The 24,853-nt window shown below is 38.9% G+C and overlaps 1 protein-coding gene across 2 annotated transcripts; it reads left to right on the top strand.

The window, feature by feature from the left end:
- Positions 1 to 11,461: 11,461 nt before the first annotated feature.
- LOC137781619 (ran-binding protein 3-like) lies at positions 11,462 to 23,600 on the top strand. 2 transcript variants are annotated; one of them, XM_068570511.1, is made up of 17 exons: positions 11,462 to 11,519; positions 13,551 to 13,606; positions 13,763 to 13,799; positions 13,900 to 13,977; positions 14,086 to 14,157; positions 16,623 to 16,688; positions 16,891 to 16,983; positions 17,204 to 17,313; positions 17,623 to 17,736; positions 19,014 to 19,108; positions 19,215 to 19,290; positions 19,397 to 19,493; positions 20,309 to 20,436; positions 20,520 to 20,640; positions 21,370 to 21,512; positions 22,877 to 23,072; positions 23,256 to 23,600. In XM_068570511.1, exons 1-17 carry the CDS (start codon positions 11,498 to 11,500, stop codon positions 23,297 to 23,299), a joined length of 1,548 nt encoding a protein of 515 aa, XP_068426612.1. In that variant the 5' UTR covers positions 11,462 to 11,497; the 3' UTR covers positions 23,300 to 23,600. The 2 variants fall into 2 exon arrangements, with proteins under 2 accessions (XP_068426612.1, XP_068426603.1); XM_068570502.1 differs by lacking the exon at positions 11,462 to 11,519 and adding an exon at positions 13,343 to 13,445.
- The last annotated feature ends 1,253 nt before the right edge of the window (positions 23,601 to 24,853 follow it).

The raw sequence follows: 24,853 nt of genomic DNA, 5'->3' as shown, positions 1-24,853 counted from the left end.
ACTGAGCGCAAGAACCAGGAGCTGTAGACGGCTCTGCGGTGTTTGGTCTCCAAGAATCCATCGTTCTGGTCCCAGCGGCTCCTGTGGCTGGAGTATGCCCACAACACCCTGACCAGCTCTGCCACTGGAATGTTCCCGTTCCAGTGTGCCTATACGGGTTTCAAGCTCCACTGGTTTCGGCCCTGGAGAAGGAGGGTTCCGACCCTTTGGCCCTGGCTTTCATCTGTCGCTGGGCCTGGGCCGAAGCCAGAGTGGCGCTCTTCCGTTCAGCCAACCGTTACTCTGCAGTGGCCAACCGGCGCCGCTCCAAAGCCCCCATCTACCAGGTTGGCCAGAAGGTGTGGCTAATGACCCAGGACCTATACCCTTGCGGGTACAATCTAAGAAGTTGGCATCTTCATTGGACCATTTGATATCCTGAAGGTCATCAATCCTGCAGAGGTGAGGCTCAAGCTGCCCTGGACCATGCGGGTGGTCACGGGGTCATTCCCCGTGTTCAAGGTGAAGATGATTCAGGAGTGGCTACTGGTTCCACAGTACAGCCCCCGCCGCCACCGCGTTTCATCAATGGAGGTCTTACCTACACGGTTCGCCACCTGCTTGGTTCCCGCCGCCGAGGTAGAGGTCTACCTGGTCGACTGGGAGGGCTACGATTCAGAGGAAAGATCCTGGGTTCCCGCTCAACACATTCTGGATGCCCCTCTCATCAGGGAATTTCACCGCTGCCACCCTGACCAGCCCTCCAAGGGCTCTGCACCCACGGGGCAACCCAACCTGACTCTGTTCCCTGTCTACCATCAGTAGCTTCAGACATTGAGGAGAATGAAGAGGAGCTGTCTTCTGATCAGGACAACTCACCCGCTGATGAGGAGAGGACGGAGATGTCTTATCTTCACACAACATTTGGAAACAAAATCTGAATTTATTTCTGCTTTCTGGCCCATCTGTTCTTCATCATCCTATTTCCTGTAATCCATTTGTTAAAGTAATTCATCCACATATTGTTTCCTTGTCTTATCATTTCCCCTTGACGAAAAGAAAGCCAACATTTCTGAGCACGGTGACAACCAGCCAATTCTTTCTGCCTCAGCATGCAGCACCACTGTCAGCATTGTTGAAATATAAACAAGAAGAAACGAAAGCCTCAGCACCAAAATCCTTTACATGCTGAAACCCAATTCTTTGCCCTCTGGAAGAGATGCATCATCATGCAATAGTAAATGCCCATCAATATTTGATACCCTATTAATGTTGTGATAATTATTATATATTTGTCAGGTTACCTATCACTGTGACCTTGAGGCAATGTTGGCAGCCTATTCAAACAGAAAGCCTCAACGTGTGGAGGATTTTATGGTTTTTGTAGATTGCACGACTTAAAAACTTGTTATCCCTCTCACCTCTCTATCATGTGTTCATTAGTTGAGATGATTTGTTCACACCTTCCTTTTAATTAACAAACATCAGATAATGAATACACTGTAGTGCACAGGCCTGTCCTGTCTGATAATGCAGTTCGTAAGATGAAGCCACTGCGAGAAAGGTGAACTATGTGGAAGTCATAAATCAGTCAAACACACTGCTCATACTGAAATTTTATCAGCTGCATGTCCCAACAATTCTTATGGATGATGAGAAAATAACACACGAAGATCAATGAGGGAATCCAGCACCATGTCAGATCAGAAACTGCAGGTCGTAAATCAGCACATCACATTTATACTTACCCTCATTGAGGCTCCATGTGTGTCGGATTTTGTTCCGCAGATATGTTTGCACTGCAGTTGCAATCAGAATACTTAAATCTGAGAATTTTACCATCTTAGTTTGTTAATTGTTTGACCTTATTGCCTGTGCATCTTATGCAGAGCAAATCAACTGCAGGCAAAGTCCTGCAGTTGAGCTGTGAAGCTGTGAAATGTAACTTAGATAGAAAAGAAAAACATGAAAATGAGGAGCATCAAAGTATATAACATTGTATGCATCTTTAAGGTGATCAGTGTGGGAAATTATTGTTGCAGCTCAACGACATTTTATAAACATCTCACATTCAGATTATCGGTTGATGAAGCAATTTATATACAGCGAGTGGAACATTACTACATGTATAATGATGAATAAGTCACTTTGGCTGCCTACACGTCAAGAGTGACTTCAGAATTGTACATAGTATATATATATATGTAGTTACTGCGTCATATTAAAATTGTGTTGTCAGTTGCGTTGCAATGTCAGCATAAAGTACATTTATAATGACTACATTACGAGATGAGGAGAATTATACTTTAGCCTCATAAATAAACTTCAAATAATATATGTTTAAATTTAGGGAGCTTGTGCCTGAAGGTACACTATTAGATTATTTTAAGCTGTGTGCCTCGTGTTCGTACAACATACTGTACATATTCTTGAACTTTGCCTCCACCATTTCATTTTCAGGAGTTTTTTCCTCATATTATTCAAACTTGTTTGAGCAAGAACAGGAATGGGGCCTCCCCTTTTCCTCTTTTTTGACACAATGTTCCCTTGTTTAAGTAGATTTAGTGTAAAAATGCAAAAGTGGTCCAAGAGAAAAATAGTGGAAAGCAATAAGAAAGTTTATTGTTATAATGCATTTATGGGAACACATAATAAAACCTATACCAAAAATGTATGAAAAGACAGACATTTAAAATGTTTAGAACAAATTAAGATAAGAATTCTCTCTTTCTATGACACACATATCAGAATACCTTTATATTGAACAATTTGTGCCTGAAAATAAACAATATTTGATGAACATTTAGAGCATCATGCAAGATATAACTCTGAATATATATATATCTAATATTATCGTTTACATTCTATCATTGTTAATTAAACAGCTTATTTATTACCGTGTGTTTTAAAAGGCAAGAAAAACAGTCACAAATATTGTAATTGAAGAAGCCTTTGGAAGGCATTTAAGTATTTATGTGGTGGCAAGTTGACATCAGCAGTTTATTCCTGTACAACAGAGTACCGCTGTATTTCTACTCGAGCTTTAACCTTTATACCTTAATGAAGAGTGAAAGCAAAAGTAATGCTACAAGATTTTCTTGGTCAACCACCTCGACTGCCTTCCAGTAAGACACCATAAAACCTCTATAAAACTGTGCATTGCTCAATAATAAGATTTAGCAGATGGATGAAAGATGGCCGGGGCCTTTGGAGCAGGCGGATCTCCCTCAGCTTCTCTACAGCCGTCGTTGCTGTGAAGAACAAAGACCTCCATTTGAATATTATTACAACAAATTAAAAATGATGGTATCTATAGGAAACTGGTAATATACATAAAGTACTGGCTGTGCTTTTCAGGATATGTTGTAAAGGATTAAATATGGATTTACATGACTGGATTTCATGGACAGTTTTACAGAGCAAACACTTCAGTAATCACCCACCTTCGTGTCTTTCTTGAGAGAGGCTTGCCTTTTGTCAATCTTCTTCATTAGGGTTCTTACCCATCTCTCTCTGGGGTCTGTGCACAGCTCACGCCCCTTCCTCATGGTGAAGCTAGAGGATAGTTAATAATCAGAATATGCTGGCTTACTTTCAAGGAATTCGACTCTGGTTTCTCCGCATCTCTCTCGACACACAGGTAAAGTTAAATAATAGACAGGACTGTCATGTACACAACGAGTGAAAGACATGTGTAAATATAAATTAAATATAAATAAAGAGTTGATAAGATGTTGATTTTGAGAGAAAACCTCTGTTAAAAAGAGACAATTACAGTTTAGGCTGTTTTACGTGTGATGTTCTCATCCTCTGTGCATGTGTACTTACATTATCGCAGGGATGTTGCAGCCTCCATCCAACATCTGCACTCTGTACTCCACTGCGTGTCTTTGAGTGCGCGGTTTCATTTCATTCACATACTTAAAACAGCAGTCTTCATAGGTTGCTGAAGTAGAAGAAATTCAGTTCAGAAGTCAGAAAGACAGTGTCACCACAGTATCATACTATTTGTACAACATAGGCACATAAATCAATCGACAGGTAATACTAAAGGTCCTGAACGCAGCAATAAGAAAACAGTGAGGTCACATCTGCCAACACTGTTACTGTGGCAATAAACCTGTCTCATTGGCCTTTTTTTTTATCTTTGCGGTGTATTAAATGTCATTATATATGACACGAATGTCAGAAACCAGCTGCTCTTTTACGGTCTCTTACTTTGTGCCAGCGCAACACAGAGACAAGATAGGACCATCAGGAAGAACATCGTGTTGAACCGCATGGTGTGGTCTGTCGTTGCAGCACTGGAAGAAACCAGAAGGATGTCAAGAATTGCAATGTTGAACTGCAATCAGCCTTATCACAGTGTGATTATTGCACCTGAGCTCCTCCCACGCCTTTTCTGTTCACATTTGAAACTTTGGACCTTTAACAAATTCATATCGGCTCCCTTTGTGTACATGTGGACGTATTAATTTGACTTCTTTTTAATCTTTACAAGTCTTCGTTGCTCAACACATTACAGGAAATGTTGACACCCATTGAATAAAGTTACTCTATAACACTAACCCATTTGTTTTTGATGGCCGCAAATATTTGATCTATTTATTTATTTTTGGCTTTTTTATGGTTGAATGGCTCATCTTTTGAGAAGGCACAAAATGTAATGTTATTGGTTTTAATATGCTGATGAATCTGACATATTTACATTGTTTTGAGATGTGCTTTTACTTCTCAAAGTAAGAATAACCCAAATAAAATTTAAAAAAAATCTATAAATCTTACTGAATTGTATTTGATAGAATATTCATTCATTACGAAATCTAAAGGAAACTCCAAAATAAAACAGAGCTGAGTCTTTTTCTATATAAAGATGACTACTCACCTTAAAGCTCCAGATGTATTTTGTTGCTGCCTTCTTGTGTCTGTGCAGGCAAGGAGAGGCACTCTTATAAAGGACTGCCAGGTATCATATTTCCATAAACACACCTCACCTTTGCACTTCGTCTCAGCTTTCTTTTTTTTTCTCTTCTTTTTTTTCCGAACCAATATTGAAAGGCTTTTTTTTATTAAGCTTTTCCCCGCAATGAGTTTGTGATGTTTATGATGCTAAATCCAAATGCTAATCTTACCATGTGCACTTTACCTAACATAGTGTTTTGGTAGAAAGATAACTGTGATACTTAAGGATTAAGTCAAACAAGTGCATTCACAACCAGAAAGTTACGTTTTCACAATTTCACGACATCTCGGGAAGTTGGAAATTCTCAGCCTGTATGTATGTTGCGGTGCAAGGTTGTTGTTCTTATGAATGACATTTTTTTTAGTCATAGTTTAAGATTTAGAAATAGGAAACGTATCTTAGCATAGACTTCACTCCTATATTGCATGTGGATGTTGCTAATTGGAGTCTGTCTTTTTAAACTCTTAAGGATTATAACTGATGCAAACATTTTAAGAACTGCTCAGCCTTTATCAAAGGCTGTTGAATGAAGGCGTTAAGTGACATGATTTTTACATAACTTCATCTCAAGCCTTAGCCAATAAAGTCTGCAGAGTAAATCCTTGCACTTAAGAACAGCGTTTAACACAAAGAACGGAATAACATCATTTTGTTGTGCTAAGATGCCACTGTGAAAGCCAATCCTGCCCAAATCCTTGGCCTTGTATAGTTTCAAGTGTGGTAATAGATCAGATATTTTAATCTTCATCTTGTAATGACATGTTTCCTTTTGAATACAAGCTTACACATATATCAGTTGTGATGTTTACACTGATATGTTTTGCTCAAACTAGATAGATATTAAGGAAGAAACACTAAATCTATGTTCATAGTAAAATAACAAGTAAAACAATACAACATATGCACTACGTATATGAATATGAATATTTGCCATGTAAAATATGCACATGCACAAACATTTCAATTAATTCCATTCATACACCTAAATGCACAAACAAACGCCTGGTCCGTCTTCAGACATCTAGTCTCAGCCACAAACAAATAACAGAACAACCAAACGCATGCCTCCACAGCTGGTTTTAGAGTATTAGGTGCAACATTTGATATTACTTCAAAGACTTTTGCATGAAGACGTCTTTGCACATGGTAGTCCTCTTTTTCTCACAGGTCAAGCTGGGGAAAGCCATTTTAATGTAGTTCAACCACTGTTTTCACTATTTTTAAATAAGGTACAGTTACCATGTGATTCCCATATTAGGAATCTCAGACCATGACTCCCTGAATGGAATATATCTGTCAAACAATACTAGTTTACATGTGATGTTAAAAACATAACACTTTTAAATTGAAGATAAAAAACCCACTTTGATTTTCTAGCTTTTTCAGGGCAATCCTATTTAATGTTGTTGTTATAGACATTCTACAATACAATATTTGTTGTCCAAAAAAACAACTATAAATGCATCTCTGATGGCATCACACGTTCAGCATGTAAATGTCCTGTGAAATCATTTCGAAGCATAATTTTGATGATATGACTGCCACGTACACATAGAGGTCATACTGCTATTTATTAGTTATTATGTATCTCTCATGTATTACTGTTCATGCTGAGATATGGTCTCTTGTTAGCTTTTTAAAGTTCAAAACATATACACTGCATATCATTTGCAGAACAGTATTTGATGGAGAGTGTAAAGGTGAAAGTGTTGCTGCAGCTAATTTATTGTGAGTGGAAGTTCCCATGCAGTGCATCTTATCAGACCATAAAGGTTGCATCGCAGAATCAATAAAGTTCACCTTAAATGACGGTTAAAAATTAAGAAAGACATGCCTGTTGCAGCTGACCGGAAAGAGGAAGTAACAAGTTATTAGTCACTTAATCTTAAAGTAATTAATTTTGGCAACACCTAAAATGAATTGCCGATATGCCTCACATTTATTAGTATAATGTCACTATTGCATGACAATTTCAAAACTATACACAATTATATTGACTCGATTACCGTTTGACAATGAATCCATTATACATGTGTGCTGTCCGTACTTAAACCACACAAAATGTGGGATTAAACTAAATACAAACCTGTTGACTCGCTCAGTCATGCTTATCAGTATTCTCAAAAAGACTTGACTCTGATGTATGAAACATCAGTTGTCCGGAATCAGATATGGAGCAATCTTCTTCCTTTAGTCATATTGTGATCTGACAGGTAAAAAGCATTGCATTAAAAACACATGTCAGCATTGCCATATCGCATATCCACCCAAAGCCTTTCCTGTTAAGTCCTGAACACACACTCTAGTGTTTGATATACAGATTTTTTTTTTTCTCGAACGCTTTGTGACAGATATTAATGAGCTTTAAATGCCTGAGTGGACATCGGATAGCTCTGTTCACTGTTTATACTCACTCACATCCAAACACACTGCTAAAGCCCAATGAGATGTTTCATGAAACTGCCCTTTTCTTTTCCTTGGCCTGCAGGATACTAGTGCTCACTTTAGTTGTTTACTACATTTCTGCTCCACAACACACGGCATTGTGCAATGTGTCACTCAGAAAACATCTTAGAATTCTTTATTTCCACGCCGGTTGCCACCCGATCATCAAAGCAATATAAATTTGTTTTGCTGTGATGTATTCACAAATTGCCTCGGTCTTTTTGTGCGATTCTGGTCTTGCTCCCTGCTGGGCATGTAAGTTCGATGCCAGTACAAAAATGAAAAAGATCTGAATGTTCGTTTGCAACTTCAATGAGAGAGAAAAAAAATACACTAAAGAGTTGGCTCTCTATTCCACCCTTGCAATTGCGTATTTAAGATATCCTGATAGATTAATGGAATTGGATATTTGTCAGGAGTTGATGGTCCACTGCCCGAGGCATTTGGACTCAGCCCGTGTCATAATACAGTGTGTTGTCTCCAGCATTGTCAGACAATGTGAGATGTTGTTATATTCCTTCCACCATTGCCGTCTGTTTGCATGCACATGAAATAATTCATCGCCGAGAAGACATTTATCATTGCCTGAGAAGCTTAACTTTGGCTCGCTGTACAAACAAACTACATTAGAACTGAAGACAAAGTGGTCTCACATGCTGTACACAGAATAATGACACTGATTGAACATTTACTTCTTTTGCAACCATCCATTTGTAAACTGCATGTGCAAGAAAATGAAAAAGGAGTAGTTTTTCTCATGCGGGTAGCACAAACTTGCAAATATTTATGTTAATGTCCAAAGGATAATTGTTTTAGGTGAAGATAAGCACCAACAATTTATCACAATTTTGCCTTTAGTTTTCAGATACCACCAACAAAACAACAGAGAAAGAAACAACCAGCAAAGGCCATCCCAGCATCGGCAAAGGGCCATGAGATGATGTAAATACATCTGCAATAGGATGTTTGGCCTTTTGTGACAGGATGTTAAGTTTAGGACATTTTTGGTTACACCCAGTATGTATGGCACAAGGTCACCATTAAAGATAAGGTGTATTCTCCATTTCATTAGACATTTAATAGAATAGCGAGCTTATTATCTTAAAAAGATACTTTTCAAAGCAATTCCAAAAACGTACTTTGGTATAGATTTGTCTATTTGTGATATGTCATTGAGGAACACCACCAATGTCAATTTAACATATGATTAATATCAAAGAACCTTTCAACCTCAACCATAGTTGCCATGCGCAGATATTGCAGATAGACGTTATTTTAAAAACGCTAGCGCTGGACGTTAACAAACACAATCTGGGATTTTGAACAAGCAACTCATTTGAACATTCTTTCTGTTTTGTTTCTCGTGAAAAGTCCTACAGGTTGACAAAATTGTGCTGCTCCGCTGCACAGTTGCGAGTGCAGTTTCCAAGCGTTCTTGTTATATTCTATTGAATTCATTGCTTGGCTCTATACCCGAAGCGATGCTCTTCAGATGACACTGCCGAGAAGATAAAATCAAATATTACACCACTCAAAAATTGAGATGGTTTTGGGTTTTGTAAAAGAATGTTTGTGTCATAATTTCCCTTGTTTTATTCCCCAGTGAAATTCCCCCGAGTTTTCTCTTCAGGTGTTAGTAACAATCATCTGGGGAAGGAAATATGTCTGTAATGTAGCAGTGTGTCTGTCTTACTGGACTTTGTACACACATAATACTCATCAGAAGGACTGGATATCAGCTTTTCCAGTCTCTGATGGAGCCACTTTTACTATTATAACAATGTAGCCTGTTATGAAAACTGGATGAGAACGTAGACAATTTTGTCAGCCACCACAAACAAGCACAAACATTTAGAGTATAATTAGAGTTTAGTGGGAGTTAAGCTCCCTGGCCTGCAACCAATAAAAATGTTGACTGGCTGACTTGCAGTGGACATTGGACAACGGCTTCACGCTGATGGATAAGAGAAGAAACGAAACTGTTATGGCTCGAAGCACAAGCCAAGCTCCCCTGACAGATGAGGGCTTTTGTGGCACACAGCATAAACACATGCAGTGGCTTGTTTGAGTTGTGCCTGAAGGGAAATATGAAGTATGATTGTTGCTGAAAACTTTTGGTTGGTATTGTGCAATAAACGCTCTTATGAAATGAGCTGTATTCAATGTTCCTTAGCCATAATTACACTAACAATGCTAACAGGGGTTTTTGTCTGTGCTGTATTTGACCAGTGAACTTGTCGCTTCTTTATCACTTAAACATTTCATGTGTTTGTATCGGAGCTGTCGCTTCGGCTCTTTTAATGCAGCAAACAAACTGCTGTGAAGTCCAGTATGAAGGAGAGGGAGCTTTTCTTTAACAGAGAGCAACTTTTGTTTGAGTGAAAGAGACTATATGTCTTGATTTACAAATGTCATGCGATATACTCCCAAGTTAGGAACATAGTGACGTCCTGAAAAAACTTTGCGAATCAATCTTAGATTACTGAAGGGAAAAACATGTTTATCTACGATTGCACTTTCATTGCCATTGATGTAATGACACTTGTTGGATAAAGTAAAATATTCTGTTTTAATGATTTATTAAAACCTGCTCAAGAATAGCAAGCCCATGCAATTGTCTGTTCTGTTCTGCTCGGTGGGGAAAATATGTATAAAATGATTCGCAACATATTTAGAATATTTCCATTTCATGTAATAGGACCACTTTAAAAGCATTGGGTTCGATGAGGGTGAACGTTGTGTAGTTTCACTGGGGTGATCAGAGTGTTAACTCTGTGTATAAAGTGCTGTTGCCCTCTGGAGGCAGATGAGGTGAACTGCCTTGGCTAGAAAATGAAAAAAGTCACATGCAAAGCAACATCACAGGTAATCTGTACACAACAACAACCTGTAAATATTCATTAAGAGAAAAATGTCCTGCAATAATATTGAATAAAGATGAACTGAGAGGGGTCAAAATTGTAATTAATGTTTTTTCTTCTTCTCATTCTTAAAATTTTCCAACGCCTATCCAAGACATTTATGATTTTAGTTTTGATTTCAATTCCTTTCCTTTATTTTCATAATAAATATAATCATCAAGTCTGTTGTTGTTTTTATCATTGTCGGACAATGTAAAAGAAAGGAATGCTCTCTGATTGATACAAACCCATTCACTTTCTCAATGTGATGGAGCACCGTGGGAATATATGTCAACATGATGAGACATAATCTGAGTCCATGAAATGTGAACTATGGCTTGTTTGTTTACCTTCATATTATTGGCTGTCATCGTAGATACGACCACACTTGTACATCTGTACAACACTTCCGATAAAGGCTGTAGACAAGCTTTCACTGAAACTGAAAAGGTAAATGTGTTAAGAAAAAAAACTCAATGTGGGAAAGGTTTAAAAGGAAACCATTCCTCCACAGTCGTTAAGACTCACCTTCTGACTCACCCTCCCACATCTGACCAAAGGTTTGTATCTGCAGAAGCTTTAAGTTTTTGGCTAGTTGACTCCGAACATCTTTCATCCTATTATGAAGTGGCTTCTTGTTGTGCACTGAGTGCAAAAGTGTCCGAGCTGTCCAGCAATTCCTCCCCCTTTGTTATCAGTCAAGGCCTTGGCGCTCTATCTTTTTTCAATCATTGTGACAAAAATGTTGATGCCCCTTAATGACAACTCAATTAACTCCATCCACTGGTGAAGATCATAAAATGTGGCCCCTATGTTTGTGTTATTTTTTTTCTGTCAAACTAGCCATGCTCTTTACTAGGTTTTTGATTTAGGGTTCATGGGAAACACCTTTTTCATTTGTGTTATCACAACATGGTAAACTAAACTATTCTTTTAGGGGTCTGAGGAGTTCCTGTTAGATTAAACTATTTAAGCAAACGTTAAGTGGTTTTTAATGGTTGATTTAAATGTGCTCCATTCACATAAACATAGTGACAGTTATGGACAGTGAGTTTATTTTACGGACGGGCACAGGAGAGGGCAGGGGAGCAGAGGCAGAGGAGCAGAGGCAGGGGGTCGCGCTCAACGTGCTCTTTTCGAGTGAAAACATTTCTGCTTCAACTTGTATTATCTGCGCGGTGGGTTGTGGGTGTGTGAGCGTCGAAGTAAAATGGCGGACTTGGCAAACGAAGGTGAGTAAGTGGCAGTATGAGAAAAACAATACAGCTACCGTGCCGCCACAAACGATGCCCATACATTGTTTGCATATTTGATAACTGAAATGACGCTGCTCGGCCGCGTGTTATTCGTGAGTTCTGGTGAATTATAGCTTAGCGACGTTTACAAGACTACAACGTTAGCATGCAGGCTAACAATGCTAACGGCCGGGCTTCGGGTAATACCTGGAATGCCTCGAAACGCCCTCGAATGATGCCTGCAACGAGCTGGCTCACCTCCTCACGCTAGCACCCGGCTATTTATAGGCAGTGTGTTTGCCATTTGTGGTGAGCTTAAAACATCCAATGTGGAAATGAATCAAAGCGTGATAGGCTAAAGCTAAACAGTGATTTTTCTCTTGATACTGACGCTCAGCGTTGCGACATTCTCCTTGTTTAACGCAGTTAGCGCACAATTGTAGGACTGCTTTGCGTTCATTTAGGCGCGGAGATAGAAAAACGTGAGCTAAGATGCTTTGGCGCGATCGTTGTGCTTCCTTTTATATTCTCATTTATTCTGTTTAGATCTGCTCTTCATTGTGTCGGTCTGTTGGGCTAATTCAGTGATCTTCTTGGTGACTTTGGTTGTCAGACGAGATGACTCATGCGGGATGGAGCGCATAAGCAAGCTAATAACTAATAGCCAGTAAGCTATGCTGCGCTCGGGGCTTTAGGAAACAACCGGTGGCGCCGACTATTTGCTGGGACGAGTCGGACAGTGTAAACGCTAGCTGGTTAACACAAGCCCGGCTTCTTACGATTCTACTTGGAATATCAGTGATGCATGACTGAATTATTGCATTCATAAACAAAGATAACGTTAGCTGACTGGAATCCGCAGCCGGATACAAAGCTGGATTTTGATGGAGGTGTCATTTTTTTGGTTGTTTGCGATTAAACGTGTTTCATATGTAAACGGATAGTATTAGCCATGATTGGTTGTGTTTGTGATGGTGAATGCTGGACCGGTAGACAATCCTGGCAATGTGCTGTGGGTTATATGGCTATTACCGCATGCATTTATACCCCGACAAGGCTCAAAACGATGCTACACCTGATCAGTGTTATAGGCCCAACCCAGACAGACAGAGGAAAACCTTTGTCTGCTAACGTTATAGGATTAGACATCTTACAAAGGTTACAGTGTGAAGGTAGACTTATTAAGTGGCCTGAGGTGGCATCAGATTATTCCATTGCTATTCTTGGTTAGATATGATGATGGCTTATAGCAGCAACAAAGTCGTTGGCAGTGAGCTGAATGAAATCTCCTTTTTTAAAAAAGTAGCTACAGTTGCTGTTTGGCCTTGTGAAATGACTGATGACTTTGTAATACATTGGTATTTATGTTATTGGTTGATATTGTTTGGTATTTAATAATTGATTAGTTTATGTCGATGTAATGTGATTTATTCTTACTGGTAGACCTAACCTTTACAGGATTGTATGACTAACTGTATAGTGTGATTTAATGCCAGTTACTTTCTTTTGACAAGCTGACATTGACTGAAATTTGACATTGTTCAGCATTATAGAATTGGTTTTTTTCCAGCCACCTTAGTCACGTCCTCTTAAAACATTTTTTTATGATCCGGTGAAATCTGACACAAATAAACTGTGAACAGTTGTGTTTTACCACTCTTCACCAGAAGTATAAGGCAGGCACTGTAAGTTTGTGAACCATAACTTTTAGTCTGTGAATTAAATAGGATGTATAACTGCACCTCTCCAGCTTTTGGTATTGTATATGTGCATCAATTTGGTATGTATTGCTGTGCATTGAATTTTGGTGTTTGATTTAGTCCTAGATGATTATGCTGATTAGTACCAATGCACACAACCTTCTAGCTTCATCAACACTCTTGTTGTCACTGCTTCTAAGAGGAAAATCAAGGCAGAGAAGAAGTAGGCCATAGCATTATCTATTGTGTTATACCATGAAGAAGAATCAAACAGACAGGGTTGTTTACATTAGTGCTTGGATGACTAGCCTATATCTTCTCTTAACAGACAAGCCTGCCATAGCGCCACCTGTGTTTGTTTTCCAAAAAGATAAAGCACAGAAGGTAAGTGTCTCTATGTTGTTCAAGTATCTATTGAAGTTGAAGCCATATTTAATATAAGTGTGGACCTAATTTAAATACCAACATTCGGATGCATGGCATTGTTGTAAAACAGACAATGCAGAGTTGTTGAGTGTAAATCTTTCATTTCTCTTACAGCGATCTGCAGAGGGCTCAAGTGCAGAGGATGGGGAAGGTAAATCTAATGTCCAAACTGGCCTCTATCTTTGTTAATATTATCTTTCTCGTATTCTTTACAAAAAATTGCAATAATATTAATATTTTGTTATTTTCAGATTCAGATAAAGACCAGGGAAGCTATTGCCCCCCTGTGAAAAGGGAAAGGACGTCATCGTTCCCACCCCCACATTCTGGTAAGAGCACGTGGTGACGAAGCAGAGCATTCGTTTTTTCTTGTTTTTTGCTTGTGGTGTACACATTGATTTGTATGCTGAGTGCAATGCTTGTTCGCTACTTTGCAGTTCCCAAGAACAATGTATTCATGCCCTCAAGTTTCTGCCAGTCTCCAACTGGGAACTCTGACTCTGAGCCAGGTGAGGCATCTGGACCACCATTAGTTTCTCTTCACAGCTTAAAGCCCCCTTGCAGTAGAAATCTTAGTTTCGGAAGTTAGGCATGTATTTTTGTTTAACAGTTTGGGGCTAAAAACACAATACATTCATTGCTAAACAATAACTGCTGCTATGCCAGAAATACTATTTGACGATGTGTTTATATTTTCTAACATTGTGACATCAACAGTTGTAAATTAGATGTCAATGAAGTTGTGTGTATTCCCTGCCTGCAAATACACTCCATTCACACTGAACAACTCCAGTTATCTTGCGGCAATTTTAGAGTGATCCCTTCAAATAGCTGCTGTGTAGGTCTGATCTTATTCATGGATTGAGGAAAACATCCAGTTGAAGAATGCAAAGCCCGACTTCCATAGGCAGCCACATTCCACAGGAATACGTCTGTCTTTTCAGGAATGATTTTAAATAAGTGAACGTAGAACTAGACATTTGCTCTCAATGGCCTCTTACATGTAGTATTTATCTTTATAGAATTACTAAAATAGATGAAACTTAATGTGCCAGATCAGTGTAGTCATGTTAGACACCTTTATAGCAGTTCAAGCCGTTGCCTTTAGCATCTGGTTGAAGTTTTGTTATTTTTGCAATAATTTGGTCCTCCATCCTTTTTGTCTATAGCTGCACACAAGGTTTGTGTCAGTTGGTCTCATGTGTTCCAAAAATAACATGCAATGTCCAGCAAGGGGAGGTGAAGCCTATTTGTTGAATTTTTCTAGTAAACTTCTTAGCAGTATGACCTGGAATAGAACTTGCTACTATAAAGAGGCTTCTCCCAATCCCCTGCAATTCAGCAGACGCTTGTGTATTGTGGGACCATTATGTCCTCTAAAGACCTATCACCATGCTGGTACTAGGGCTATCCTGAAAAGAAAGGGAAGGAGAGAAACCCCTCCTCCCTTCTCCTCAGAACTATTTACTCAGTCTGTAAGAGAAACAGATATCAGTCAGATGTACAGCTTTCTCTTGTGACAGTATGAGGGGCCATTGGCGAAAGCTTTAAAGCATTTGTCAGCTTAAGCACAAATGAGGACCCCCAATATCAGAAAAAAAGTTGAGCTTGATATTGCTAACGACACAGGGTTTATTATTATAGTCATAGTGTCATGAGCTGGAAATTGGCTTCGGTTTGTGTTGTGCCACTGAACTTGTCGGTGGAATGTCTTACAAGGAAATACAAGACATGTGTGTTAGGTGCTAATGCGCCTTATTCTGTATCGATCTTACATATATAATGGCTTTCCTCAGATTAATTATTTGTATTTGAGAGAAAGGCTTTCTTGTCTTTAAAAGACATATCAAAGGCAGCTTAAGGTAAATATACATGTTCAGGTCTCAGGTCCATGCTTTTGCAGAACATTTGCGGAAGTGCAAACATGCAGTCTTTATCAGATTGCTGTTGGTAGCGTGCTATTTACATCTCTGACATAATGGTTGTTATAGTTCACAATGTGCTTTTCATTGGAGGGAGTAATACGAAGCTAATATCACACTCTTGAGCAGGTTCAGCTTCATTAGCCAAGTTTGAGCACACATACCAGAAATACATAAAATACCTGGGTTTGTTCAGACTGTCGATCGATCTCCTCAATTACGTGTCAGCAGGAGCAACACAACAACATGAAATGTCTAAGTCAGACTATTTCTGTAATTATGACAGCAGTGGTGATGTGCATTATTTAGTAGGGGTACATTTTCTGTTAATAGTAATGTCTTACACAATTTTGCTTTGTTTGATTCTAATCACCGGCTACCAAGTGTTTAGTTGGCAGGGACGATGTCACCAGATAACTCAGCTTTACAGAGGGGACGGTGTATCCGTAATACGCGTTTTTAGAATATTGCAACTACTAACTGAAACTATCTGAAAGAAAAGATTAATACAAAGGAAACACTGACTGATTGTGTAGTTCTCTATGTAAGTAGTTTACACAAAGTACGGCAGGTCCACCGTACTGTACAAGTTGCTTTGCAAATTTTAATAAATTGGACTTTTTTATGTTGCCATAGTCCATTGCATCGCTGTCTCTGGTGCACCTCCATGTTCTAAAAATGATCTTGGTTAGTAAATGTATAACAAGGCCCGGATTGTAAAAAAGTAAAATAAAGTTGATGTTCACTGAACTCGTAAATGTTGGGGAAAAAGAGGATGTTGTTTTTGCAAATGCTTTCTGCTTTAACAGCGATAAGAGCCAAGTTATGTCAAACAAATAAAGCCACGGAGATGCATAGAATTAGATCAGAAATCCGAGAGCCCGCCATGTTACCGCACAGGAATTGATTGCAACACAACTCAAGGTTTTACAAGGACCTTTGTGGTAACAGACCCTGAGGTTAGAAAGTTGCACAAACAGAAAAACTATAGAGTTAATAAATTGTATAAGATTTTTTAAATGTCTTCCTTCTCCTGTACTCCGTCTATTCAGAGGAGAAGCCTGTGGGATTTCGTTTAAAGCCACCAACTCTCATACATGGACAGGCACCAAGTTCAGGTTGGTGTTTGAGGTTTTGAGTCTTCATCATTTAGCATTTCTCACACTGACTTATTGGAAATGGAAAAGAACTTGAACCCATACTTGCACCCTTTTATATGACCCCTCTTAGAAATGGAAATGGTAGATCTAGACTTGAACATGTAGACCCAGAAGTTCTCATTGTGTTCAAAAAGTATGAGACAAGTTGGCTCTGTTGCAGGCGTCCCAAGTCAGAAACCCAAGGAGCAGCAACGCAGTGTCCTCCGCCCTGCAGTTCTTCAGGCACCGCCCTCTAAATCACATATAGAGTCCAGTGAGTGCAGCTTGGAGTCACCTGCACTCATTAGTTGATAAACCATTCTCAAATATCATTAAAATCTTCTTTGATTCATTAAACTTTGAATATTGATAACTTGCATAGTGCAAGTGCATACTGTGTTTTTGGCATGTGCCTTACAGGCCAAATATCCTTTTTGGAAAGTAATAAGAAAAGAAAAGTGAATTATCTTTGTCCTTTCTGTCTGTTTGTTTAGATTCCAGTTGTGGAACTAACGGTGTGAAAAAGTCGTCAGATGGGGAAACTGGGGCACAGTCACTCTTCTTGAACAACACAGAGCACTCAGCCTCCCTGGGCAGGTCACAGGTGAGAAGGGGCTAAAGCTCCCTTTCATAATCAAGAGGTTATTGATAAATAGTTATGTAGTTATGTACAAGTTTGTTAAAGGCACTGAAAAGAAAGGGGGGGAAAACCATTACACTGTTGGTTTCTTAATTACTCTTCATTTAAGTTATGCAAATATTAGCTATTAAAAGATGCTAAATGTGTCAGTAAAAAAATATTTTCTTCTACTCGGAACAATGTTGCATTGTTTTAGGATTGGCATTGTATAAAAAGAAATACAGACAAATATGATATTGACTGGTATTTTTTCTTTATTTGTTTCCATTTCAGAAACATGAAAATGAGGAAGATGGGGCAAGTGGTAACAAAGACGAAAGAGAGAAGAAGGAGACGGATGTAGCAATATCTTTTGTGTTTGGTCAGAATATCAAAGACAGAGCAAAGGTGGGTTGTTTTTCCCACTTTTCTTACATCTGTTTAACATACAGTGAGCGTGCAAACGGAGATGAAACTGTGATGAACAAAAACAGATTTGTAAATTCAAATGTGGCAGACACAGGAGGGTAAAAACTTCAAATAATGAGTTGCCTTGTTGTAGTCAACATTTTATGTTTATATTTGTGACTTCTAAAGGACCAGTGTATGTTTAATCTTAATGTTTTTGTTTTTACTTGTGGCTCAGACATTGACTTTCCTAAAGTACATTCTGACTTGAGCTTATACACGTTGTTGACGTTCGTTATGGCACTCTTGCGATGTTTTTCTGGAACTTGACATGCTTCAGCAAAACGACACCATTTTATCAGACTCACTCTCAAACTTGTGGCAATCTGTGCAATACATAGTTGGAGTTTCGCTCTTATGCAATTTAAAATCTTGCTTGTATTTTTTTTGTGCTCAAAAAGCATAGTTTCTTGGTTAATTCAAGATGTTTTTACTGTCGTATGCACAGATGACAGACTATTCTATATTCTATACAACGAAAACCTTATATTGCTCGGTCCTAACACAGAATTACAATAAACTTAAGGTAATAAAAAAAAGATACAACAGTATTGCACAAACTATGTTGGTCCTTCCCAGCTGTGTTTGTCAGGGTCTCAGCGTATCCAAAAACCAAAGTCTGTTGAGCTATAAGTGAGCTCAAGATGAGCTTTTTCGATCTCGAGAAGTGCATTTAACTGCCATATCGCAGTTTTACGTGCGCAACATGCTATATTTAGGATAAACAAATATCAATATCTATACATAATAGATGCATATCTATATTTAAGATAACTATATTTAAAATGTTTAAAAACAAAAAAAACATAGGTTATTGTCTGGAGGACCATTCAAACATGTCAGCCATGGTGGACGCCATAGCAACGAGCAACGTGATAATACACAAATGAAAGCACATTTGTTTATTTTTGCCCGTAAGTCCTTCAGACAGGTCCTTCAAGCATTTCTATACTTCACGTCAAGGGTGTCAGTTCCTCTGCTGATAATGGGTGCATTTCCTGTGGTGCTTTAAACAATGCCCGTTATCATTTTGTGGTCTGTCTGGAGCTGTTGCGGCAGGAATATTTTGACAAGATTTTAGAAATGGTAATTTGCTTGCCAGGATGCAAGTTAGTCAAAAATTGTATTTATGTGGATTTGTGTAAATCTTTGGTCTTTGTCACAGACTGCGTCATTTCTTTAAGCATAACTCTAAATGTAACTTTTTTTTTCTCTAGTTGGAAGAGAACAGTAAAGAAGGCAAGTCAAAGGATGGCGTGCCACTGGACTCAGAGGCCACTAATTATTTCTTACAGTACAGCTCTACCCCAAGGTAATAAAAATGTGTCCTCCTTTGAGTATTTTTAGCAACTTCTCGTCATCTATATTTAACTTCCATCAACTCTCTTTTTTCTTCTTCTTCTTTTCTGTCCTTTCAGTTCAAAAAATGCCACAAACAGTACAGACAGTGGGGCAAAATTTGTTTTTGGACAGAACATGTCTGAACGAGTTCTGGTGAGTTGGTGCAAGCTGTTGTATAGTACGTCGGTCATATTGAAAAACCTGTGGTGATTTTTGAGTTTTGAACAAATTCCAATGATCAGCTTTGTTGTGCTTTCAGAGTCCCCCGAAGGGCGAGTCCTCAAATGAGGAAAATAAAGAAGTTTCAGCGCCCCCTGCTTCAGAGCCCTCATCACAGGAAACGACCCCAGAGAAGGGTAAAAACAAACCTCACTCATTATCAGGAAAATGTTTGTTTAACTTGTTACTAATATATTTAAGAAAGACGCTTGGCTGCACTAAAGTGATAACAACAGAAGTAAGACCTGAGGCTATCAAATATGCAGTTCAACAGAAATGTGACATTCAAAAAGAAATCAATACTATAAATCTTCATAGAAATCATGTCTATTTAATTAACATGTTTTATGTAAAGTTGAATTTTTATCAAATGTATTTTGAGGCTAGTGTTTTGATTGGCACTCTACTTCAAGATTGAATATTGCATGACTTGGTTTGATGACAATGGAGGCTATAGCTATACACTGCTTTATTTTATTTTTTTAGAGTAGTATTTTTGTTGTTTGGTTTCAATCGTGGACTTTTACTTTACAACCAAGGTCAATGCAGTTACACAAATTGACAGTAGTCAGTTATTACCTAGTGACATAATACTGCAGATACATTTTGTTGGTTTGAGAGTATGTTGCAGTGACTATTCTTTTTGTCAGAGAAGACATTCAGAAGACATTCAGCATGTTATAGCTCGCATATCATTAGTATGAGCTGAGAGCTGAAATTACTCTTTGCATGTGATCTTAAGTGAGCGGTTCAGCTGCAGTGTTACGTGACAGAGTGCCAGGCCGCCTTTCATTATCACTCGTCAGCACTAGATGGTCCAAAACTTTGCAGAATGTTGTCCTTGTGTCACCGCAAGATGATATAGGAGTTGCAACGCATCTTTTTTTAATAAAATATCTTGGAAAGCAAACAAGAGCTCCAAAAGATTTCTCACTGTTGTATTTCATCTCAGCCGTGAATAGCGTGTCAGAGTCTTTGGAGGAGTCTGCAGCAGCTTACACCAAAGCCACAGCCAAGAAGTGCGTCTTAGAGAAAGTCGACGTCAAAACTGGAGAGGAATCAGAAAGCAACGTTTTACAGGTAGAAGATTGATTCAACACATGCAGTGAATAAATGTGTCAGGAAGCAATATAATTCCTGTTTTTGTTACTCTCTTACTTCAGATGCAGTGCAAGTTATATGTTTTTGAGAAAACTGCTCAGTCGTGGATAGAGAGAGGTCGAGGTTTGCTGAGGCTCAACGACATGGCATCAACAGAGGACGGCACGCTACAGTCTCGTCTAGGTAAGCGCCTTCGGAAGCGTCTTCAGAGTTCAAAGAGTAAATAAACGTCTAACTGTTAAGAATGTGCACAGCTCCAGTTGTTTCTGGTTCAATGATCAGGCTGCGGTTTAATTGTAATATTGAATGTTAATGTTTTGATCGTGAGTTGATTATTTGTGGCAGATGCATATGACCTGGAGATAACACACTCAGTAAAATACAAATGGTTCTTAGTTGTGGTTTTCATCTTGATAAGTATTACAATACCTCACATTGAACACAAGGGGGAGCCCCTTCCTGTGATGTACATGTGCATGGATGAGGGCTGCACTCACAATGTGTGATGGTGGAATAAGGAGTAAGATTGTTTTCTCATCAATGAAATACATATATAATGGGAGACAAAAGACATTTTCATGCCGACACACCAGAAGCATTTTTGTTTTATTTTTTAAAATGTCACAATTTGGAAAATGCTTTAACAGAAAAAATAAGAATTAAGAATAGATAGAAAAAAACACTTTTAGACGATAGGTTCAACATTTCTGAATTCATGGTATTTTTCTGATCCTGTTTATGCAGATTAACAAGACACTATTACAACATTCTCAAGTTACTTTTGAAAGGAAAACGTTTCTTTCATAACAAGAACTCACAGCACTACATAGTCAGGTGGAGACAAAAACACACTTGAATCTGTTCTTCAATGCTTTTGTGTGTTTTGTTTGTTCGTTTTTCACATTCTTGTAGTGATGAGGACCCAGGGCAGCCTCCGGTTGATCCTCAACACTAAACTTTGGGCCCAGATGCAGGTGGACAAAGCTAGTGAGAAGAGTGTACGAATCACTGCCATGGACACAGAGGACCAGGGGGTCAAGGTCTTCCTAATATCGGTATGTATACTAGAGTTAAGCAATATTTTTTTTCTTTTTTTTCCTCCAAATAGACTAACTAGAATGTGAAAGCTGAGCGAAGAGCAGGGGCAATCATATTTAATATGAAAACGTGGTTAATGCTCCTTACCCGAATGAGCTTGGATTATCATTTACATCACATTTGACATCAACACTTTCGCCACCGTTTGTCCAACCCCCTCTCGGAGAGGGCTGGACCACAGACACTTTTGGCCTTCTGTGTAGCGCACCGTAGCAACATTGGTTGTAAAAAACAGAGATTGCATCACTGGCATTTTATTGGACTGTTGTGACTCAAGAGGTTTACCTAGATAGTTGTCATGCCCTTTTGAGTGGAAGTAACCCTTTCGTTGTTATAGCTTGATTTAAAGACAGACCCACAGATACATATTTCCCTCTTTCAAGGTTAATTTATTGTAATTCTGCAACACAACGCCGCTCAAAAAATGTAGTTGTAGCCTAGTCCATGTATGCTACACAAGAGAATGCTTGACAAGAATTATTTGCATGAGGAATGTTTTTCCATAGCAGCAATAGAAACCATTGCACAAGCAGCTAATGACTGGGATCTTAACATTACAAATTTGCTATCACTGATAGAAATGCAAGAGTCCCACCTCCTGTACATATATCCATCTTATTTTCCTGTGACCGACATTAGCCAGGAGTAGGCTTGGTAGTGGAATAGCCTCAGGTCCTAGCTGTAGTGTAACAGGCTCGTTTGAGATGAGATCTCCTGGAAAGAAGACGAGATCCAGCAACAGCAGCAAGGAGGGCGTTATATAGGCTTAGATCAAGTCAGACAGTTTCCAACTTCCTTTAAAGAATAGACAGGAAGTCACAGTTGTAGTTTCATCCTGTTAGAGCCCATCTGTGGGCTACTCGTAGTTTGCAGCTCAAGTTCAGACTTATTTATTTTTATTTGTATATTTTTGTGGAAATGTGTGTATCCGGCATTGTATTCTATTCTTTGATCTTATGTCTGCATTATAATACACTCAACTTTTCATTTTGATATGTGGTACATCAATAAGCTTTATTATTACCAGCACACAGGATTTGTTTTGACATTAAACCTTCATTACACAATAAGGGACTAACAGCCAACAATCTAGTGTTAAAGAATATAATTAAATTCAGGCCCTCAGATCTTGTGGTGTTGCCCATGTGTGCATGATGTCGGATCAAGTCAAACACAAATCAAACCGGCATCCATTGTGTGGCGTTTGCCAGTGACCAATTGCGCAGGAATGGCTAATCTCAAACAAGTCTGAGTATGGATGTTGTGCTTCTTTCTCTCAGTTGTGCTGAGTAGCCTCTCCCTGTGTGTCTCTACTCTGTAGGGTAGCTCTAAGGACGTAGGTCAGCTGGCTGCAGCGTTACATCATCGTATCTTAGCCCTAAAGAGCCGGGCGGACCAGGAGCCTGAGACCCCCACAACAACCATCCCCGATGCCGAGGTACCACAGTCCAACGAGGATGACAGCGACGAGGAAGACAATGCCTCGGCCTCAGCTTCAGCCTCCACTCCTGCTACAAGTCAGTGATTTTTATTATTGTTAGTGTGCATGTTTCAACACTCCACGGTTTACTTGCTCTGGAACCAATTCAATGTCATGATTTGGAATGGGTTTGATTGCTGCCTTTTGTTCATCTGTACCATAGAAGCAGTTTATTTGGTGACAATATTTTGTCAACCTGCTCTCCCTTCCTTTTCTGCAGGTAATTCAGAGGGAGGAGAGAGCCAGGCAGCAGGAAGCACATAGCGTCACTCTTGGACAGCCTGCAAACATGCTGCCATTGAGGCATTTTGCTGTAGGCATCTCTTTGGACACCCTTTGACCAACATGGGTCCTCCAGACCAGTACTTTTGGATATTAGAAGTCTAGCTCCAGGAAATAACCCCTTGTGCCGGAGTGTCTCACCCAACTCGTGCAGTTCATCTTCTCTGCATTCAGCGTAATATCTGGAGTCGTTTCTTCCCTCCCTCTCCTGTTTTGTGTTTTATTTTTGTTTTCGAGTATTTTTTTCCTCTTCCCGATAGCAAAAATAAAGACTTCAAAGCTTTGGTTTGGGACTTTTCTGCTCATCATATTGATGAGTGTAAGGGTGTTTTCCTCTACATTTTAAGGTATGGCACATGTTAAGACTGCAGTTTCTACTTTGGGACCTTTTTACTCACTCTACAGCCGTACCTCTGGACGGCACACATCCAGAGGAGCTTCATTCACAGTGTATTTGACTAGTCATCAGTCAGTTGTTCCTACATCAAGTCCAGCCATCCTCCTGTTTCCCGCCCATCCCATCCCTACCAGTCTGTGCGTTAGGTTTTGGCAAATGTAATTTATTTTGGATTGTCATTTTCATCAGACATCTCAACACATATGTGCTGTTTGTAATGGCTAGCTAAGACCACTCAAGTTGTCATTAAAAGCAGTTTCTTATATTTCCTATTGACCTATATTATACAGAATAAAAGTCTGAAACAGTGCAGTTTCTGCTATTGTGAGTTAATGATGTAAGGGCAAAACAGCTGAAGATCACCTCACTATCTCTAAATTAATGTTAGGCATTCACCTTGTGGTTTTTTAAAATGTTTTTTTTTTTTCAAAATTAAGACAATTGGCTTCAGTCTACATTTTGCATGTAACTGTTATTTATTTTAGATTTTTTTTTTTCAGCATCCCAAGGGTTTACTGTGTTTTTTTATTTTGAAGATATACAAACTTTTTATCCACTGTCATTTGGAATGAAGACTTAAGTTCATGTGTGGAAAATCTGAGTGATAACTCTAATACCCTTTGAATGTCATGTACATTTTAATATATCATTTAGTAGCGCACCATGTTTTCTCATCTCCAACTACCCCCTTTACAAAATAAACCATTTTGGACTGACATTTGGGGTTTTTCCTTCTCAAACATGGAACTTTGAAAGATCCAAACTTAAATCAAAATTTCAGCGCACAACATCAGTAGAATGGTAAACTTAACATGTAAACTCAGATGTATTTAAGAAAAACAGAAGGAATGAAGGGTGGTTCATCTGTTGTATTTCTGTGTTTGATCTGGTCTACGAGGCAGGAATACCATCAACACTGGCTCGTGATGGTCATGATTATTTGATCCATGTGTTTATAACGGCAAAATTCAACTTAATCATATACATCCAAACTAGGAACAGAACCGCTGCTACCCCCAAACTCCTTATCTTTGTTTCTGTGGTCACTCGTGTTATTGATAGGCCCCATGAAGGACGGTGGCAAGAAAGTCACAAAAACATTTCTGACCTTAAATGTTGACGTTTACGTCATATTTTCT

This window comes from Clinocottus analis, unplaced genomic scaffold, assembly GCF_023055335.1.
Source record: "Clinocottus analis isolate CAN_PGR_092001 unplaced genomic scaffold, fCliAna1.0.p SCAF_11, whole genome shotgun sequence".
Taxonomy (NCBI): Eukaryota; Metazoa; Chordata; class Actinopteri; order Perciformes; family Cottidae; genus Clinocottus; species Clinocottus analis.
The sequence above is the reverse complement of the archived record's forward strand: the minus strand, read 5'-3'. Positions and strand labels throughout refer to the sequence as shown.

Bases quoted from the DNA above. Each gene is read 5' to 3' on its own strand.
- LOC137781619 (XM_068570502.1), top strand. From the start codon at position 13,349: ATGATTATGCTGATTAGTACCAATGCACACAACCTTCTAGCTTCATCA. The intron at 19,109-19,214 runs GTAATAAAAATG...CTGTCCTTTCAG, and splicing joins CAGTACAGCTCTACCCCAAG to TTCAAAAAATGCCACAAACA. The intron at 19,291-19,396 runs GTGAGTTGGTGC...TTGTGCTTTCAG, and splicing joins ACATGTCTGAACGAGTTCTG to AGTCCCCCGAAGGGCGAGTC.